This window comes from Peromyscus leucopus, chromosome 20 (genome assembly GCF_004664715.2).
Source record: "Peromyscus leucopus breed LL Stock chromosome 20, UCI_PerLeu_2.1, whole genome shotgun sequence".
Taxonomy (NCBI): Eukaryota; Metazoa; Chordata; class Mammalia; order Rodentia; family Cricetidae; genus Peromyscus; species Peromyscus leucopus.
The window spans coordinates 14,542,655-14,565,147 of record NC_051080.1 but is presented as its reverse complement, the minus strand read 5'-3'; the positions used below and the strand labels follow the sequence as shown (position 1 = coordinate 14,565,147).

At 40.8% G+C, this 22,493-nt stretch overlaps 1 protein-coding gene across 1 annotated transcript in view; it reads right to left on the bottom strand.

Annotated features, from left to right (window-relative positions):
* Syt10 (synaptotagmin 10) overlaps positions 1-16,054 on the bottom strand; it is a 65,326-nt gene extending 49,272 nt beyond the window's left edge. The window contains exons 1-2 of the mRNA XM_028869230.2: positions 15,731-16,054; positions 218-575 (exon numbers count right to left, since the gene is read on the bottom strand). Of these exons, the coding sequence (XP_028725063.1) occupies positions 218-575; positions 15,731-15,881 (509 nt within the window). The 5' untranslated portion in view covers positions 15,882-16,054. The remainder of the gene's footprint in view (positions 1-217; positions 576-15,730) is intronic.
* Between the last annotated feature and the right edge of the window lie 6,439 nt (positions 16,055-22,493).

The following is a 22,493-nucleotide window of genomic DNA, read 5'->3' as shown; positions in this document are numbered from 1 at the left end:
TCCTCTGTATCTCCTCTGCCTCCTCCCCTTTGTCTCTTGACTACCTTATATGCTTATAGGTTTCCTTCCCTCCTGTTTCTCCTTTCTTTCTTCTCCCGCCCCACCCCAACCCCATTCTTGTTGATTTTTCCTGTTTCTTTTCTGTTCTCTCCTCCTACTCATGCGTTTGCTCCTCTGAAACCACACCCACAGGATCACAAGTGTGACCCTTCCTTACCGTGATGAAGACGTGGGCTCAGTGGTTTGTCTTTGCACACGAGCATGTTTAATTAAATGTTCCTTTAAAGCCGTCTGTACTTCTGCGGGGATATCAGGGGATGTGTGGCTGATTTTTATTGCAGGCTCAATAGCTTTGGGAGCTGGCTTTTCATTTTCTTCAACTTCTTTTTTCTCTTCGGCCTCAAAAACTTCGGTTGGAGCGCTCGAAATGCTCTGTGGGAGGGTGCTGGCGTTGGGAGCCACAAGCTTGCTCTTCCAGCAAGGCCAGCACAACTTCCAGAAGACGAAAAGAGAGACAACCAACAAGGCTAGGCCACAGAAGCTTACGACAACTGCCAACAGACTGACTGAAACATCTGGAAAAAAATAATAACCGAAAGAAATGTCAGTAGACATCATAAATAAGAAGCACAAATGGTGATATGAATGGAAATGTATCAGCTGGATTCAGGGAACACATGTGCATCATACCCGAGCACACCACAAGGGATTCAAGATTTTGCAAGTGAAGGTGGCTACCTTGCCTCCTGCCACAAAGCCAGAAAGTTAAACTCTGAAGCTGTGTATAATAGAAACGATTGCTTCCTCTTCTACTTAACGATCTCCTTCCCCTGTCTGTGCAGAGAACATCATTAAGTACTGAGTCCTTTCTGGACTGTAAGTGAGAATAACACCATGCCAGGAAAATATAATAAGGCTTTCAAACTCAGTAAATGTTTCCTAATAACTTTGTATATATGCCACTTTAAGCTAGTACACATATAATTCTAAGTCCTGAATTAATAAATGAACTGGGCTACCATCTGAATGTCTGGGCCCTCCTAAAACTCTTATGTTTAAATCCTAAATCCCAAGACAATGCCATCAGGATGTGATGGTTAACTTCAGTTACCTTGCCTGAATTGGGAACCACCTCAGAGATTATAAGGCACACCCCTGGGTATGTTTATGGGCATTTCCAGACAGGGTTAAGTGGCGGTGGGGATAAACTACCTAGAATGTGAATGAATGACATCATCCCGTTGTCTAGAGACATAAATGAACAAACAGGAAAGAAAGAGAAAGTCAGGTGAGATTTGACATTCTTCTTCTCTGTCTCTTGCGCATCGTGATGAGCTGAAACACAAAGTAAAGCATTGATTTCCTCAAGTTGTTCTCTCGGATATTACACACATGACAATGCAAAGTGCTAACACATAGAAGATACAGCTTCCGGGGAGGGGACTAGGTCATGGAGGGAGAGCCTTCGTGAACAGGATTATAAGTGCTCTTTAACATAGGTCCAAGGGAGCTCTTTTGTCCTGCTACCACAGGAGGTGACAGATAGTAGTTGCCACCTGTGAATCAAGATTAAGGCTCAACTACAACGTGTTTCCTCCGAAATGCATGGACTAGAACTCTAGTTCTTCAATGCCAGGTGCTGGGAGACAGGACCCCGTGGGAGGTGTGCAGGTGACAAGGATGGAGTTTTCAGGAATGGCTCTACTATAATACCAGAGTTTTACCTCTTTGGGGACTAGACTAGCAGGTGTGACAGTGGATCGTTAAAATCGCGAGGCTGCTCCTTGCTTTGCGACTTTAAATGTCTATTATGAGCCAAAGTGGGAAGAGGCCCTCAGTAGGTGGAGGTAGACTTACCAGCCTCCAGAATGGTGAGCCAAAGTGAATCTCTTCCCTCCACAAATTATCCACTCTTAGGTATTCTCCAGTGGTAAAAGAAAACAAAGACAGGCCCTCATGAGCTACTGACTCTGCCAGTAACTTAATCTTGAACTTCCCAGCCTGCAGATTCTGAGAAGCAAATTCCTGTTCTTTATATGCTGCTCAATTAATACTATTTTGCAATAGCAATCTGAATAGGCTAAAATATTGTTATTCAGGAGTTAAAAAATATTCCCATTAAAATAATTATAGTATGAGTATATGCTTTATTATGTAAAATGGTAGAAAGAAATACAGTTATAGGTTGAGGCTGAATAAACAGATAAATGAAGAAAAGCAACAAAGTTCCCTTTAGAAGAATTCTAAGCAATTTTTGTATATAGTCTACATATACAGGAGAAAGCAGAACTCCTCACTTCTTTGGTGTGGACTGCACACCTTCATGGTGACATTCCCTCCAAGAATACTATTGGCAACGAAAGTGATGGAAGTCCACAGTAATGACCTGTGGCCACAGCATGCAATCTTGACATGGAATAATGTAAGCAGTCCTTTACATCTGTAGTCATCATGCCTCATACCAAGTCTAATCATGATTAAAAAACACTAGGCAAATTCCAAAAAAACAGACATTCTAAAAACACCCAGACAATACTCCTATAGATTATCAAGTCATCAACAAAAGTTCTGTGAAATGTCTCAGTCAAGAAGCCTAAGCAGGCTTAACCACCAAATGTAAATCATCTTGGATAGGGTTCTAGAATAGAAAAAGGCCATTAGCCAAAGATGAAGGAAAGTTCAAAGAAAAAGGTGTGGGCTTTAGTTAATCTCCCAATACCAACATATGAATAATAACAAATGTGTCATTTCAATGTAAAGTATAAGTATTAGGAGAAACTGGACATGGATATGATAGGAGTCTCTACTATGTTGTTTTTCTATAAGTCTCAAACTGTTAGAAAACATGAAATCTAAACAAATACAAATAAACCTTCCCCATTTCTATCTTTCTTAAGTGACCCAAATTAGCCATATGGCATTATAGGATTATTAAAATTTTGAATGTCAAATAGATTCTCAATAAAGGACAATTTTTCTAGATTTGATTAACCTTATACTTTTCTATTACCAAATTTGTTTGCCCTCAATATCAAATATAAATCCAATTTCCTTTGTTTGTTTTAAGTAAAATTGTTAGGAATATATCACAAACTGATCCTGTCTGTCTTTTATCCTTTTCTAAATTTATCTCTTGATGTAATCACAGTCAATACTTCAAAATATGACTATATTTGAGAAAAACAACTTTTAGCAATTATGGTAAAATCAAGAAATATGAACCAGTCTTACTTCATTGACACATTTAAAGAGGAGAAGAGTTGAGGACACAAATGCATACAGATAGAAGATCACAAAAAGACATAGGGACAGTCATTGCTGACTGTCTTAGGGTTTCTATTGCTGCAACAAAACACCATGACTAAAAATCAAGCTGGGCAGGAAAAGGTTTATGCAGCTATTCTGTATCACTGTTCATCATCAAAGGAAGTCAGGCTAGGAACTCAAGCAAGGAGAAACCTGGAGGCAGGCTCTGATACAGAGACCATGGAGAGGTGCAGCTTACTAGCTTGCTCATCATGGCTTGCTCGGCCTGCTTTCTTATAGAGGCCAGGACTACCTGCCCAGGGGTGTTCCACCCACCCAAAATGGGCTGGGTCCCCCATCAATCACTAGTTAAGAAAATGCTCTACAGGCTGACCCACAGCCCAATCTTATAGAGGTATTTCCTCAGTTGAGGTTTCCTCCTCTCAGATGACTATAGTTTGTGTCAAGTTGACATAAATCTAGCCAGCACACCGGACAAGGTCAGTAGTCTCAGAAGAACTCAATCCTGCAGTACCTTGACTCAACTCTAGCTTCCTGGATGGGGAAGTAAGTTCCTATTTATGACGTTCATTCTGGAGTACATTTTTATGGCAGTCCCAGTACACCAATGCTGAGTAATTCCAAATTCCTTTAAACACTGTTGTGGATACAGTATGCCACATTCTTTGGAATTAACCACTGATACTAACTGGATACATGTGTCTAAGCTTAGCACTTACATACAAAAATATATCTTATAAAATCTTAAATATTTACAATTATATAATATTTTAATATAAATTGTTTACTGTATAATTCTTCCTTTAATTTTCTTTTTCCCAAGAAATGGGTTATAATTTCATGTTGATGTAATATTTTATAATAATTCATTAAGGTCTATAGCTTAAGTCCAATTTGGGAGTGTAACAGAGCTACATTAAGCATCTTTGTATCTTTCTCCTTGTATGAATATTTGTGACTGATTTTCTAAAGCAAAGGTCTCAAAATAGAATTGCTTGGTCATAGATTATATACATATTTAGTTTTACTAGATATTTTCATAGTTCCAAAATGAGTTCCACACTTGTAAAGGAGATACCATATGGGTTTACAAAAGCTTCTACAATTTTAGAAAAATATTGTCTCTTAATTTTTCACTAATCTTCCAAAGCTTTGTTTTTTCCTGACTGAAATGGGAAGCCATTTTGAAATGAATAATTTTCCAATTTTTTTCTACTACTTAATTATGAAAATAGAATGTCTCTAACATGCTGTGATAGGCATTAATATTTCTCTTAAATTTCTTTATGCTTATTAGAGCAACTACTGAATGCTTCCTATTTGTAGCCTATTGATAAGGAAGGCTTTATTTAACATTTTAGTTTTTTTTTTTTTTTACTATTGTATTACATATTATCACCATAACTTGAGGAAAAGAGAAAAACCTGTGAGGATAATGTGCTTTCTGCCTATTAACTATATTTTACAAGATGAATAAAGATAATGACATGTCTGCTATGCTTCTAAAATATTTCCTAAAGTTCTTCTTTTGGAAGCATTATCACAAAAGCAGCAGGGCATAAGAGGTGCTGTAGTCATGAGGGCCCTGGTTCAGTGGCAGGCTGACGTCATTCCAACAGTGGGTTAGTAACTGAAGGGTAATTGCTAGGCTCACGAATTCCGGCCCAGCACAAAGGCCCTTGATATCAGACTTCTTAGCTTTAGAACTATGAAGAAAGTATTTACCAACTGTGTAACCTGTGTTTTTATGGGAGTAACATTGAAAACAGGTCCAACTCTGTGGTCTTAATGCGTTTTCCGTACCATTTACCTTATATTATTCTGTATATTTAAAAGTTTTCAACAAGTTATTCTAACAAAGTTGGGGCCAAGAACCAAGATGTAGACCCGTAGGATTGTGTGGGATGGACATAGTTTTCAGTGGTCATTGGAAATATCTCTCTTTTTCCTAATGGCTAGAGGTTTGAGTGAAAAATCCTATAATAGCACTGTCCCAAAGAGATGACTTTGCCATTCAAAGTATTCATTTTAGTTCAGAGCCCTGTGTAAACCTGAGTATATTTTCTATTTTTCTTTCTAAAATATCACATCATTTTGGAAGCCATCAAATATTTCTGCAAACCACCAGAACATTTCTGATAATGATAGGCTACGCTATCAGCACAAACAGGATAGCAGAAAGCAACAAGTCTTGTTCTTGCAGCTGAGATGTTTAGGTACTCTGCCTCTCTCAGTCTGTGTCCCTCCAGATAGAGCCAAACTTCTTAGGACTTCTGTCAGCACCTGTGTGATTTTGCCTCTGGCTATGGTCCACTTTGCTTTTCAAGAAAGACATGATGGTCCTGAAAGCTGGTGTGATAATAGTCTTAGGACAGGAAAAGTAAAAAGTTCTTATTTAGAACTATTGTTTTTTCCAGTCAATTGTCAATCAATTTAGGATAGCCTATGGGAATTCAAGAGAGTGAAAAAAACAGCAAGAGTCTATAAAGAAAGGATGGAGAAAACAATATAGAAAAGTACAGAGTGGTTGTGCATACACCTGCTTGCTTCAGAAACCTGGAAGCCATGATTGCATTGGTACAAGAGTCAGCTGGAGCTGTTCATGTCTCTGGCTTTTGCTTGTTTGCTCTTTGGCTCCCTAGAAGAATGTGATAAACCCCAAGGGCATAAGTGCTTATATTTATGAAATGACACAGCCTAAGGGTGGGTCTGTCCTCAGTAAGGGGATTCATGCGAGGAGACAGGCTAATGGGTAGAGGTTTCCAAGTGAGAAGCCTGACATGTGGTTGGAGAATTGGAATATTTGAATTTGTGGTCTGTGTCAGTGTTGTTCACCCCAGTGGTGTGAGTTTGGGCAAGATCGTTAAAGAAGAGAGGTAAGGAGGAGATGGGGAGACCGTTAAGCAAAGATGGCCAGCATCTGTGCCCAGGTGACAGTCTGAGCACCTTGCCTTTGAATCAAGTTACCCACCACAATGGGCAAGCTTGAGGGGTAGGCTCTCCGGAGCTGAAATTTTCCAAGTCTCCAGACAATTTAAAAGATTTCATTATACAACTGTCATTGCATTATATCTTGATAGGATTGGCGGTAAATAACGTTTACAGAAATTAGGTTAGGCTGCCAGACAATTGGAGTAGAACTATTCAAACTGTGGTTTGAGTATATACATTTGCATAAGTATTGTCCTATCGCTATGCACATAGGTATGTCTGTGTGACTGTACACATTCTCTTCCTCTTTATTGTGTTTTAATACAGCAAAATAAAGCATCAGAGTTCTGAAAAGAGATGAAAGACCATCTAAGAAGGCATGGGTCTTCAGAAACTTCCAGATGAATGGAATCTTAGATGAAGACCAAGTGATTCGGTCTTCACATTTCAAAGTTCGGGATTCACTATGGCTTGTGAATATGTCAGATCTGACTACCTTCAACCTACACAGCTGGTGTCAGTCACTTAGAAAAGCATACAATGAATGTCACGCCCTCAACTCAACAGCCTCTGCTTGGTTTATACTATTTCTATATGTGCCTTTCTGGATTATTTTAGTTTTTTAACGTTTTGGTGAGAACGTCATTTATGAGCAATGAATGCATCTACATCATCCCTGTCCCTCCCTCCCTCCCCATCTCCTACTATGTCTCCTCTCCCTCTCAAATTCATGACTTCTTATTTTAGCTTTTAATTTTAAAAATTATGCCGGGCGGTGGTGGCGCACGCCTTTAATCCCAGCACTCGGGAGGCAGAGCCAGGCGGATCTCTGTGAGTTCGAGGCCAACCTGGGCTACCAAGTGAGCTCCAGGAAAGGCGCAAAGCTATGCAGAGAAACCCTGTCTCAAAAATCCAAAAAAAAGAAAAAAAAAATTATACCCAGTTTAGTTTTTCAAAATGTGTCAAAATGTGATTTTTAAAGTTAATGAGCAACTCACAGACTCTAGATCACAGACCACACCTTTGTTTATGGCACCATACCAGAGAGTGATGGAGAAGAGAATAAAACTCAGATCAATGTGTTTTATTAAATGAAAAGACACTTTGGGATTACTGATGAAGTTAATTTATTTATAATATTCATTTGGTGTTCTCATTGTAATAGTTAAGCCACAGTTCTGGTTTCTGTAACAAAGGACCAAGTTAATAGTGGCTTACACAGAAAGATTTTTCTCTCATTAAGGGAGAGAGACTGCAAACTTAAGCAGCCAAGGGCGGATTCAGCAATGTTAAGGAGTTTTTTGTTCCACTGGTCAGTTTTTCTTTCCCAGTTTTACACGAAAAGCTACCATGCCCACATCCCAGGTGTCTGAATGAAAATATCCAGGGGAAAGGAGGGTGAGGGGAGACCTCATCATGGTGTTGAAGAATATAGCCTTGATATTTGGAACATCATACTGTTGCTTACATTCTGATCTTCCCATCTTCACAATTTAGTCAGACGTTCTCATCACAACCTCAACTAAGCACAAGGAGTTCTATAACTATGAGGGAAAAGGGGATCTGACCACTGGCAAGCAATTACTGTTCTTCATTTCTACATTAGACATGTAATACAATCAGCATGCCCTTGCACAGTGCCTCTGAGGAGTTCCATTTTAATTTCATTTCCCCTTGCCCTTCCTCTGAGTTACAGTAAATGAAAAAAAGTTTGTATTAATATCATATATCATATTCATGATGATAAAATGTGTATTTTAAAATACCTCCCATTGCTGAGGTCACAATATATCAGTGATTCTCAACCTATGGGTCACAACCCCTTGGGGAGGTCACATATCAAATATCCTGCATATCAGATATTTACATTATGATTCATAACAGTAGCAAATTTATGAAGTGGCAATAAAATAATTTTATGTTTGTGGGTCACCACAGTGTAAAGAACTGTATTAAAGGGTCCCAGCATTAGAAAGGTTGAGAAACACTGCAATATTTATTACTAGCTATGGCTTTTTTAAAGTTTCTAATAGCCAGGAAACTACTGTGGTGTAGTCATGACTGCCCCAAAGCAAAAGTGTCTACGTACAAATCCATGTAAGAATTTCAATGTGGAAAAATGTACTTCAGGTAATATAGTACATCATCCTTATACACTAAGTTCTTAGTGTAAATTGGTAATATATGTGATGAATAACATCTATTTGGCAATATTACTAACACTCAACATTTTGTACAGAAAGCTATATAGAACAATAACTAATGGATTTTTATGTTAATTTGAATTCTTTTTAGAAAGAAATGAAGCTCCAATTCTCTCCGTGACACAGTCTGAAAATGGCTAAAGAACAATTACAATATTGATTCTGAATTAAAAACCTACTCATAAGTGAAGGGTTTCCATACCCCAAAATTTGGTTTCTCTGCCAATGCAATAAATCATATCAGGCCGAAATAATAAAACCAGGTTTAATCTGAGCAAAGCAACTCCTGGAGAAAGGAAGCAGGAGAAGTCACCTGGCAGGTCTGGAGAGCACGTCTTAAATACCTTGTAGGCATAGTCCTGTGCATCTCTTGGAGAGGATCCGACCTTTAGCGGGCTTTCTGAGGGGTGGGGTCTGGATGGGAGGAGTGGGGCTGGAGCAGAGATTCCCAACAATAAGAATTGGACTCAGTTTTAGCTTTGAAGCCTGAAGCTTAGTGGTAAGAGTCTACACAGGACCCTGGGTTCAATTCCCACACTGTAAAGGAAAATATAAAGAAGTTAAGTTTTAAAATTACTCCAATCTACTTATTTCTTTTGGATTTTTTCTTCTTAACATGTCTAGGAAAGTGATATGTGATTTAAAAAAAATCTGAGTTTAAAGGACACCTTTCTACATGTATGATATTAAAATTTCATGTGATAAGAAAACACTGAATTACCACACCTAAGGCTCAGGAAACAATTCAGAAGATGGAGCAGAAGAGCCAGAACATTAGGGAGTTTGCGTGAGACTGTGTCTTCTCAGAATGTCAGAAGTTACAGCCGTAAAATCTTATCAACATGACTTCTTAAACACAAGCTAAGCAAGGTCAACACAATGGATATGTCAAAGTGGAGCCCAGGAGGCCTCATCCCTATAAAAACCAACCAACCAACTAACCAACCAACCAACCAACCAACCAAACAAACAAACAAACGAAAAACTACAGTCAACTGAAGAATGCCAGGGGTGGGAGAAACAGCCTTCTCCAGGGAATAGCATACCAATTGATTATCTAATACCAAATGGTTAGCCTAAAAACACACATACGAGTAACATATAGACTGAACAGGTTCTGTTTAGGAATATACATGTGTATATATACCTATACATATGTGCATGTAATAAAAAATGAAAAAAGAGGCCATGAATTTTAAAGAACACAAAGAGAGTGTTTAAAGCAGTGGTTCTCAACCTGTGGGTCGCGACCCCATTGAAGCTAAATGACCTTTTCACAGGGGTCGCCTAAGACCGTCAGAAAACAGAGATGTACTTTATAATTCATAACAGTAGCAAAATTACAGTTATGAAGTAGCAATAGAAATAATTTCATGATTGGGAGTCATCACAACATGAGGTACTGGGTTCAAGGGTCGCAGCCTTAGGAAGGTTGAGAAGCACTGGTTTAGAGGGAAGAGAGGGAAGGGGGAAATGATGCAATTATATTATGAGTTCAAAAAGTTAAAGATATAACTTTTTAAATAAATTAAATATAAAAGAAAGCATTGAATCTTACTTTTTTGACAACATTCTCTTAGGTTTTTTTGGTGCCGTATAAAGCATTTCTCACAGTAAGAACTCCCTACACACCTGAGTGAAAGCACAAGGCTAAAACTGTCTTTCAGATGTATTCACAACTTCCACTGCAATAGACTAGAAATGACAATAAAATTGGAATATTTAGCTTATTGCTCCTATAATTCTGAGTTCTGAAACAGGACTAAGGGAAGACCAAGGAGGGGATGATGGTTAAACACTGGCAGTCATGTTTCTTATTCAACAATAACATAATTTATAAATGGTTCCGTTCTCCCTTCTATCCCAGGTGACTCCTTCTGACTACAGCACCATCATAGCACAGCTTCGCAGAGGAGAAGAAGGAGGGCTTCAGAAAGGGTGGGAATTAACTACCCCACAGAACTGAGAGGAAAGGGTTCTCCAGATGCTCCATTCTCTACATAAAATGGGGTAGTATTGCCAGACCAGCATGCATCCTCCAGGGCACGTTGAATCACCCTTAGATTTCCTGCAGTACCTAACGTCATGTGAATGCTGTCTATGTAGATAGCCGCTACATGGTTCAAAGAGTAACGGCCAGGAAGGGAACCTGCACAGCCTAGGTGCAGTTGTGTCTCTGAGTGTTATCGATTTGCTGGTGCGGAGCCCATGGACTTATGGGGCTGACTTTGTACTAAGCACCCAAGTAATAGAATGTGTGCAAGCAGTTTTTCATGATCAACTACTGGACCCATATTCCTCTCAGTTCTCACAGCTCAGGGGGTCCTTATGATATATCCTATAAAGCAAAGAAAATCTATTGGTAGTAATAAAAAAAACTATACCTTCATACAGGGGTTAAATTTCTAAACTTGGTCAGTACAATTGGCACTGTACAATGAGAAATGAGAAAGTATAATTTACTGACCTTTATTAAAATACTCGTTATCAGGAAATCCAGTCTCTTCGGTGCATGAACTAATTATGTTTCAGAATCTTTGAGAAGAGGAATTTAGCTCCTTTGCATTGTCATACAGTTTTCATTGTTTCACAAGAATAAATTTTAGTAATAATATAGATCGTTAGTTCCTAAATTTGGCAGGAAAATATACTAATCAGGATTTTTACTGATTTTTTAAAATTACAAATTAGAAAAAGAATTAATTTTGTTTTAACATCTTTCTCCATTATATATTTATCTATGAGCACTTAAAAAGAGCCATATGTGAAATTGCATGAGTTCAAAATTACATACATTTAATAATGTTTTATCTTGGGCTGGGGAGATTGCTCAGCAGAGGATCCAGCTTTGGTTTCTAGCACCCACATGGCAGCTGACCACTATTTATAATGCCAGTTCCAGAGGATCTAACATTCTGGCCTTTGTGGGTGCTGCCCACACATGGTTCACAGACTTATATGCAGGAAAAACATCCATATACACACAATAAAATTAATAATAATGTTTCACATGGTCTCATTGTTAATATGAATCAATTCTATTTAGGCCAGAATATGGGCAAACAAATAGTTGCATATACTTAGGCGCACATGAATGCATATGTTCAAGTATGACAAATGAATAACCCATGTTCTATTTGGGTAGTAGGAAATCTAACATAAAAAAAGATTCTGCCTTTGAGTTAATTGTAAGTGGGAAAATTTTGTTGGTATCTTCTCATAGTTATAGCGAACAGTACATAAATAGTTAAAATTCCACGTTTACCGGTATTTGCTGTAACAACTAGGATTTAAGAAGGCTGGAATTTAGCTGGGCGGTGGTGACGTGCACCTTTAATCCCATCACTCGGGAGACAGAGGCAGGCGGATCTCCATGAATTTGAGGCCAGCCTGGGCTACAGAGTGAGTTCCAGGAAAGGCACAAAGCTACACAGAGAAACTCTGTCTTTAAAAACCAAAAAAAAAAAAAAAAAGGCTGGAATTTAAGGCCGAGGCTCTTAAATACATTTATCAGTATCTAGTGTTATTAAAGTGTAAACTCTTTTTTTTTTTTTGCTTCTGTTTTCATATCTACAAAACAATGACTCCTGGTTAATGCTGTAATAACTAACAAAAGTTTTAATGGTGGGTTTTTATTGCATCAAGTACTTTCTACTTAGGCAAAGCCGCATGCTTTCCTTTGCTATCGCGATCATTAAGGAAGCCATTTTGTTCATTCAACAAATTATCAGTCAAGTCTCTAGTTTGCGCCCCGGATGTTTCCTGCACTGGGGATGTTACAGTAAACAAACCTCTGTCTTCAAAGACATAATATTCTAGTGATTTAAAGTGCACATTAATCTTATCAATGTAAATCTAGAGAGTCTTATTGTGCTTTCAAAATACAGACAAATGCCACCAAGTGGCTCCAATTCATGACTTTTTTTATTTTATAACGGTACAAGAGATAAGGTAGAGACCCTATTTTGAATTTGGAATGCTGGCCTTTTCTGAATTTAGCAATATTGGTTTAACCTTCTTGAGAGGTTTGGCTGTAGGCTGAAGTAATGATTTGTGCTTATTTAGTATAGGTTAAGATAAAATGATCACAGTTTCTGCTCAGTAGGCTGCATTTACTAAGTGCACTTTAGACTTTTATTATCAGCTTCTAATTGGGACACAACCTCGTTATAACTCAAAGAGTAGCTCTTTTATACAGATATTCCTACTTAGCTAGAATTTCAATAAACTCAGTACACTTACTTTATGATACTTTACTCACTCAGCAAATATTTATTGAGTCTTTAGAATGTACCCAGATTTTTCTAGGCATAGAATTATGGACTCAATGTGCACATTAATTGCATCAATGTCAATTAGAAAGAAAATTTTTGTTAAATATCTGCTCAATAATACATTTCTAGAGAGAGAACAGAACGAACTTGGAATAATTTGTCCATTTTTTTTTTTTAGAATCTATATTCCCATATTGAAATTGCACAAAACCAAATCTGAAACACTGATGGGTTAAATGCTCATTAAAATATTTATATTAAGGTTAGCCAACCACAGCTGTGATGTGAATGTGGCTGTGAACTTCAATGGTCTTGATTAGCTGTGGATTGGGAGCTCTGACTTTCAAGCAATACAAGTTTCTTAAACTCAATAACCGTTTAAGCAGCAATCAAAACTGTCCAGAAATGAGCCTAAAACCACTTTAAAATGATTATGTATATTATTATAGTATATTTTAGAAATAATACCCAAGACCAAGCTATTATTTTTTTTACATTTCCCATAAGCTTTCTTAATTATATCATGTTGTGCACTAAGTGAATTTGTAGGGTAACATATCCATTTTGGGGAAGACAATCAATCGATCAGTGTTTTTTGTTGTTTTTAAACTTCTTCCACATCTAATTCTCTAAAACTTACACACGATGGACTTTGTAGTACTAGTAATGTTGATTCATATAGTGACTTTTACAAAGCATTTTAAAAGGGCAATTTAATTAGCATTAGCTGCTACCTAGGCTTGGTTGGCTGGACTGTGGGCCCTCAGGGGCCACATCTCTGTCTTAGTGATATACTCAAATTCTAACTCCCTTACTGTGGTAATGCCTTTTATATGAGATTACATTATCCTTTCTCTTGCTATTACTACATGAAAGAATGAACAGGAATGCGATTTCAAATCTCAAGACTGTTACTGTAACGTAAAATCAACACCATGAACTGGTCCCTTTAAAAGTGAACTGCTACTTTATCAATAAAAGTCATTGATGCTCGCCTACCTATGATGCAGTCAACATCAACTATTGGAAGTGCTTTCGTGCAGGAACCTTAACAAAGGGAACACACTGTAAGAAAATCTACAGAACAACGTGCATATGAGTGCCTAACTGATGTAATTAAACATTTAGCAAATAATCATTGACTCTGCTTCAGTGATCCATTAATAGCAGAATGCCACTTTAAAATTAGAGCAGTTTGTTTTTAATTGTTTTGCAGTTTACAAAAGGAAAGAGCAGAGGAATCTTATCTTCATATGTCCTATGCAATTTGGGGACTACTCCTCTCTACTGAGAGCTATTTTGTGTGTTCACATATTAGAATATCCCACTCTCATATTTTCCTTAAAGAGAGAAAAATATTCACACAATTGTTTTAGAGTCATTTTTCTTCATTTTCGTTTCCAAGTGAATGTCTTGCAGACTTAGGACTACAGTGATGCACTGTAGTGATTAGGAAAACCTCAGAACCCTTTCTCCAATTTATATACCGTGTTTTATCCTGAATTTACACAATTGCACATTTGGATAGTTTAGAACCGAGTCCTGTTTCAGTTTCCAATCGTCAAGCAATTTCTACATTGCTGGACAATGAGAGCTGGGACACCACTTCTTGGTGTGTGGTCACAAGGGCCAAGAAAGAATAAGAACTAGGAGATACAGCCTCAGCATCAAATGTTAGTGACCAAAACGCATGTCCTTGGAATTGAGTATTCTCGCTTCCTGCACTCTGAGCCTTGGCTCAATGGTGGCTTAAAGACATTGCAGAAGAGCGTGCTCACTTTCTTTACAGAGGTCTCTACAGTCTCAGCACTTCGGTTTTTATTACACCCTTAGCACATCACGCATATCACACACACACACACACACACACACACACACACACACACATGCACACTGCTTAAACGGCCCCTTCCACTGTTCAGTTTCATTTAAGCATCTGACACCCACTAAACAACAGAAATGACATTGGGTTGTGTTTACACATTCAAAAGAAAAAAAAAGACTGCTTCCATCACACTGACAGCAGCAATAATGTATCATTCTGCTTCGTGAATCCCTCGTTCTGACAGGTCCAGACAGCCCCCCCCCCCTGCTTCTATTGCCATCGGCAGAGCGTTTGAAAACCTCAGAGACAGTCCATGTAAACAACCCTAAGTGCTAGCTAAACAGAACCCATTCCCACCCCACAACACTTTCTCTTCCTTTGTCTAGCGATCAGGGTGAATGGTGGAGAAGGAACTGTGTTCTCCTTCTATCTTCGCGCCTCTCTTCTGAGCCTGACTTTGCGGTTGCGTTTACCTGTTGCCCTGGTTATCCTCCCGCTCAAGCCAGAAATCCTTGCCCAGAGACCAAAATGACCGGAGAAAACAAAGTGAATGCGACAAGACCCTACATAAGGAAACAGGGCATCTCCTAATGACTCCAAGTGACCCTGGGGTCATTTGATCACATCTCCCGCCCCCCCCCCCCAACTCCGCTCCCCTCCCCCCTCGCCATTTGCTTCCACGGTTCTGGACGCCAGGAAGTAGTGTGGAAAAGATTTAGCATCTCTTTTCCGTTTCCTTGACAAGTGGCCCGAGCGTCAGTTATCCATAATCCCTACCCTTCAATCACTGTTGCCAAGAAGCCCTAGAAAAATGACATATGCATTACGAAATGCCTTGGGAGCTTCGGAGAGCTCGACAGGTTGCATCTGAAAGTTACAGCTGAGGGATCCTTTCTGTCTTTAGGGCCAACCCAGCCCGACCTCTATGAGCAGGTTCCTTGAGGCCAAGCGCAGATTCTTCCCCCAGGCTGGGTGGTCCAGCCGCGACCTGCAGCACATGCCAGGGCACTGAGTCCCTGGGGCGCCAGAGCAGCAGGTGGGAGAGCGCAAGAGCCTTCTGGGATCCTGGGAGCAGAGACCCAGCAGGTGCTGGCGACAAACCAAGCGAGCAAGTCGCCGCGCCCGGGCGAGACGAGGGGTGGGGGAGTGGGGGAGTGGGGGGGTTTCCAAGCCAGAAAGGTTTCCCCAAAGATACCCCTTGTCCCGGCAGCGCAGGTCGATCCCCTTACCTGTGCCACCTCCTCCCTGGCTGGCCCTGTCGGCGGGAAAGATGCCCGAGCACTTGTCCCACTCCACCTGGCCCGCGAAGCACAGCTCAGTGATGATGTGCAGTGCCTTTTGGCACAGGCTGCTCACGCCATCCTCCTTGCGGAAACTCATCTTGGCTTCTGTTTGCTGCTTCTTTGATTTCCCTTGGCCCGAGGCTGAGCCCTAGGAGTTGCGAGTTGGCCCCATGGCGGGCGGGCGAGGGCGCAGGAGGGCGGCGAGCGCCGACGGACGCTGCTGCCAGGTCTGCGCTTCTCCTCCGAGCGCTCGGAGACGCGCGGAGCCCAGCCGGCGGGGAGCGAGGGGCGGCGGCGCGCGGAGCGGCACCTCCCGGCTGCTAGGCGGCTGGGCCAATAGCAGGCTCGCGCGGGCAGCGGTGGCAGCGGCGACCCGGCCCTCCCGCGGGTCCCACACACCTACCTGAAGCCGGTTACCCTCTTCTCATCTCCCCCTTTCAATCCGACTTTCCCTGCTCTCTCCCAGATTATGCATCTCTTAAAAAGAAAAAAAGAAAGAAAAATAATAAAAGAAAAAAGAAAAAAAAAGCTCTTCCCCATTCTAGACTTGATGAAAATATTTTTTCCCTTTTAATAAAAGAGTAATCAAAGGACAGGTCCACGCACCGCGCAAAGCAGAATGACACCTGTTTAAAATTTGTTTTCAAAGGACTTGGGACAATGATGATTTAGGGATAGGGAGCTTTCTAGGTGAGAGCACTTAATCAGCAGCAGTTTGGTTCCTCCAAAGCTGGTTTACCCGGCGCTGTGAACATGACATTTTTAATTCATTGCATTTAACCCTCTCAGGTAGATAACAGAACGAAGCATGCCACCCGTCAGGGTTTTATTTATTAAAATCATAACTGGTGACTGAGAAGCGCGGCTTGATTCCCCCTTTCTCTTCTGCTACCGGCTTAAAGGGTGCAAAGACAAGACTTCCGTGTTAAAAGGAGGAGAGAAGGGAGTCAGGTTAAGTGCAATCTACTACAAGCACGCGCTTAATTGTAAAGTAATTGCTTCGAAGTCCTTTTCTCAGCCTGTTTAGAACAAAAGGCCTTAATTGGGGCATCATGAATCTCCCCGTCAGGATTTCTCTAATTCAAATGGGTGTAAGAGACAAACGAAGCTGAAGATACAAAATAAAATTAGGGAACAGTTGCCACAGTCTATGATAAATGCAACTACCTAGTTTAAAAACCATTTTTCACACCGGCCAGTGAATCGGGTAGATCTTCGCTCTTCCTCCCGTCTTCCAATTCCCCAGTCTTTACCCAGCTGTGTAGCAAGACCACCCGCGGCTACCTCACCTCCCTCTGGGCCTCCTTCTGAGGGGATTAGGCAGAGCTTCTCCCACAGCCTTAGACCCTCACCCCACCCGTTTGTCTGAGCCTCCAAACTCCAGAGGCGCTCCCGGGACCCCTCTGGCTATACCAGCCTAGGAATTAGATAGGCAATCTTCACTTTCTTCCTATGCTCCAAACCTAATTACCCAGATTCACCCCCAGACCTGAAGCGGGCCACCTGCTAAGGCCTCACTTACCTCTCTGCCTCTTATCTCCAGGGGACTATTTAGAGCCTGCCAACAGACCCAGCTTTCCTCCCTCCAATGAACCCTCTCAGCCCGACTGCTCCTAGCCCATTCCCATTTCTTGGGTCAGGTCCCAATACCTAGAAACACTTTCTACCCCAGGAACCCCAGTGGGCATACCCGACAGGGTCTCACAAACACTCCCTACTAGGCACATCTTCTAATCTGTTCAATAGTGCCACTTCCTGGTGGCATAGGGGCCATTCTCATTCAGACCACCACAGGGGAGGCGGTACTGGAATAATAGACTATCAAACAGGGAGGAGGAAGGAAGAGGGAGGAAAGAGGGAATACGGGGAGAAACACTTAAAACTAGGAGCTACTCAAGGGGTCACACAGAAACTTAATGCAGTAGAAGCTTCTAAAATACACACACATATGAAGGTCAGCTAACTGAAATCGCCAAACAATGGAGGAAACAGAGCGCCACCTGGACATCCCTTACCACCAAATGAAGCCTCCAGTTCCAGCAATAAGTTACAGCTAATAGAGTTGTTGTCCAAAAGGGTGCCATGGAAACTCCCAAACAACCCAAGCTATTGCCAAGGTTATTTATTGGTGGTTCTTCATTGAGTAGAGCCCCATTGATACAGACAACACCCATACAACTCATTGAACATGGAGAAGTGGAGCTATGGCCTACATAGTGCCTTCACCCCTATGAACTAGTGTTCATGGTATCAGAAGGTACTTTGCATGCTCCCAGAGAAAGGTAAACTCCAACCCAGCTACAAACCCTTCCATCTACAATTGTGACCTGCCTGCAAGAGACACTGGGGTGGTAGTGGTACAAAAGTTGTGGGAATAACTAACCAATATCTGATTGGATGTATGTCCTACTCCAAGAGGTGGAACTCATATACAATGGTGCTTGGGTGGCCAAGAACCTAAGACTAGAAGGACCAGGGTTCCTAATGACATTCTGCTATACTCATCTATCAGTGTCTCCTTGCTCAGCCACCACCAGAGAAGCTTCCTCCTGCAGTAGATGAGAATAAATACGATTCACAGCCAGACAATGGGCACAAAGTGAGAGACTTTGAAATATTCAGTCTTTAATAGGATGTTTCCATCAACACCTTCCTCTCAGGGTGCAGAGAAACTTGCAGAAGAGAAGGCAAAAAGATTGTAAGAGCCAGAGTGGATGAAGGACACCAAGGAAACAAGGACCTCTGAACACAATAGGACCAACACACATTTGAATTCACAGAGAGGATGGTAGCACAGAGATGGCTGCACAGGTCTGGGGCACATTGGGGGTCCTAGCGCTGAGAAGAGAAGTACACACACACTGCCCCCTTCATTACCCAGAAGCTCTCTCCGATTGGTAACTGCTTGCAAAGGAAAATGTAGTTTTCTCTAACAAGGTCTCACTGGGTGTACAAACCACACTTAAGGCTGGGTCACATGCCCTGCAGTAGATGGTCAACACAAAATGAAATTTTTGGAGGTTCTTTGTCTCAGGGTTTTTTTTTTTTAATTTTATTTTATTATTTTTCTCAGGGCTGGGGATTGAATACAGGGCCTTCTATATACCAGGCAAGTGCTCTACTACTGATCTGCACTGTTAGCTCACATAGTTGATGTTTACTTTCTTTTTTTTTTTTTCAAATTAATCATATTATTTTATTTTATTTTATTTTTATTTTACAATACTATTCAGTTCTACATAATAGCCACAGATTCCCTTGTTCTCTCCCTTCCTGCCCCCCTCCCCTTCCCCCCAGCCCACCCCTCATTCTCACCTCCTCCAGATCAAGGTCTCCCCCTAGGACTGGGATCAACCTGATAGAATCAGTCCAGGCAGGTCCAGTCCCCTCCTCCCAGATTGAGCCAAGTGTCCCTGCATAAGTCCCAGGTTTCAAACAGCTAACTCATGCAACGAGCCCAGGACCTGGTACCACTGCCTAGATGCCTCCCAAACAGATCAAGCCAATCGACTGTCTCACCTATTCAGAGGGCCTGATCCAGTTGGGGGCCCCTCAGCCTTTGGTTCATAGTTCATGTGTTTCCATTTGTTTGGTTATTTGTCCCTGTGCTTTATCCAACCTTGGTTTCAACAATTCTCACTCATATAAACCCTCCTCTTTCTCACTAATTAGACTCCCAGCGCTCCACCCGGGGCCTAGCCGTGGATGTCTGCATCCAGACTCCTCAGTCCTTGGATGGGGTTTCTGGCCCAACTATTAGGGTGTTTGGCCATCCCATCACCAGAGTAGGTCAGTTCGGGCTGTCTCTCGGCCATTGCCAGCAGTCTTTTTTGGGGGTATCTTTGTGGATTTCTGTGGGCCTCTTTAGCTCTTTGTTTCTTTCTTTTCTCATGTGGTCTTCATTTACCATGGTCTCCTATTCCTTGTTCTCCCTCTCTTTTCTTGATCCAGCTAGGATCTCCCACTCTTTTTCCCTCGACTCTCGCCCTTCATTGCTCCCACTCATGTCCAGGCTGTTCATGTAGATCTCATCCATTTCTCTGTGTCTTTCTTGGGGTCCTATTTTCCAGGTAGCCTCACTGGTGATGTGAGTAGCAGTCCAGTCATCCTTGTTCCATATCTATTATCCTCCTATGAGTGAGTACATACCATATTTGTCTTTCTGAGTCTGGGTTACCTGACTCAGGATGATTTTTTCTAGATCCATCCATTTGCCTGCAAACCTCATGATGTCATTGTTTTTCTCTGCTGAGTAGTATTCCATTGTGTATATGTGCCACAATTTATTTATCCATTCTTCAGTTGAAGGGCATCTAGGTTGTTTCCAGATTTTGGCTATTACAAACAATGCTGATATGAACATAGCTGAGCAAGTGCTCTTGTGGTATGATTGAGCATTTCTTGGGTATATGCCCAAGAGTGGTATAGCTGGATCTTGGGGGAGATTGATTCCCAATTTTCTAAGAAAGCACCATATTGATTTTCAAAGTGGTTGTACAAGCTTGCATTCCCACCAGCAGTGGAGGAGAGTTCCCCTAGTTCCACATCCTCTCCAGCATAAAGTGTCTTCAGTGTTTTTGATCTTAGCCATTCTGACAGGCATAAGGTGGTATCTCAGAGTTGTTTTGATTTGCATTTCCCTGATGATTAGGGATGTTGAACAATTCCTTAAATGTCTTTCAGCCATTTGAGTTTCCTCTGTTGAGAATTCTCTGTTTAGTTCTAAAGCCCATTTCTCAATTCGACTGTTGGTCGTTTTGATGTCTAATTTCTTGAGTTCCTTATATATTCTGGATATCAGTCCTCTGTCACATGTGGGGTTGGTGAAGATCTTTTCCCATTCTGTAGGCTGTCGCTTTGCCTTGTTGACCGTATCCTTTGCTCTACAAAAGCTTCTCAGTTTCAAGAGGTCCCATTGATTGATTGTTTCTCTCAGTGTCTGTGCTACTGGTGTTATATTTAGAAAGTGATCTCCTATGCCAATGCGTTCAAGATTACTTCCTACTTTCTCTTCTAGCAGGTTCAGAGTAGCTGGATTTATGTTGAGGTCCTTGATCCACTTGGACTTAAGTTTTGTGCACGGTGACAGATATGGATCTATTTGCAGCCTTCTACACGTTGATATCAAGTTATGCCAGCACCATTTGTTGAAGACGCTTTCTTTTTTCCACTGTACAGTTTTGGCTTCTTTGTCAAAAATTATATATTCATAGGTGTGTGGGTTAATGTCAGGGTCTTCAATTCAATTCCATTGGTCCACATGTCAGTTTTTATGCCAATACCAAGCTGTTTTTTATTACTGTAGCTCTATAGTAGAGCTTGAAGTCAGGGATTGTGATGCCTCCAGAGGTTGTTTTATTGTACAGGATTCTTTTGGCTATCCTGGGTTTTTTGTTTTTCCATATGAAGTTGAGTATTATTCTTTCCAGGTCTGTGAAGAATTGTGTTGGTATTTTGATGGGGATTGCATTGAATCTGTAGATTGCTTTTGGTAAGATTGCCATTTTTACTATATTAACCCTGCCTATCCATGAGCATGGGAGATCTTTCCATTTTCTGACATCTTCAATTTCTTTTTTTCAGGGACTTAAAGTTCTTGTCATTTAGGTTCTTCACTTGCTTGGTTAGTGTTACCCCAAGGTATTTTATGTCATTTGTGGCTATTGTAAAGGGTGATGTATCTCTAATTGCCTTCTCAGCTTCTTTGTCCATTGTATATAGGAGGGCTACTGATTTTTTTGAGTTGATCTTGTATCCTGCTATGTTGCTGAAGCTGTTTATAAGCTTTATCAGTTCCTAGGTGGAATCTTTGGGGTCACTCAAGTATACTATCATGTGATCTGCAAATAGGGAGAGCTTGACTTCTTCCTTTCCAATTTGTATCCCCTTAATCTCCTTATGTTGTCTTATTGCTCTGGCTAGAACTTCAAGTACTATATTGAATAAGTATGGGGAGAGTGGACATCCTTGCCTCATTCCTGATTTTAGTGGAATTGCTTTGAGTTTTTCTCCATTTAATTTGATGTTGACTGTTTGCTTGCTGTAAATTGCCTTTATTATGTTTAGGTATGTTCCCTGTATTCCTGATCGCTCCAAGACTTTTATCATGAAGGGGTGTGGATTTTGTCAAATGCCTTTTCTGCATCTAGTGAGATGATCATGTGTTTTTATCTTTGAGTTTGTTTATATGGTGTATTACATTGATGGACTTTCGTATGTTGAACCACCATTGCATCCCTGAGATGAAGCCTACTTGATCATGGTGGATAATTGTTCTGATGTGTTCTTGGAGTCTGTTTGCCAGTATTTTATTGAGTATTCTTGCATCAATGTTTATGAGGGAGATCGGTCCGTAGTTCTCTTTCTTTGTTGCATCCTTATTTGGTTTAGGAATCAGGGTAATTGTAGCCTCATAGAAGGAGTTTGGTAATGTTCCTTCTGTTTCTATTATGTGGAACAATTTAGAGAGTATTGGTATTAACTCTTCTTTGAAGATCTGGTAGAATTCTGCGCTGAAACCATCTGGTCCTGGGCTTTTTTTGGTTGGGAGACTTTTAATGACTGTTTCTATTTCCTTAGGGGTTATTGGACTATTTAAATAGTTTATCTGGTCATGATTTAACTTAGGTATGCGGTCCCTATCCAGAAAAATGTCCATTTCTTTTTAGGTTTTCCAGTTTTGTGGAGTAGAGGTTTTTGAAATATGACC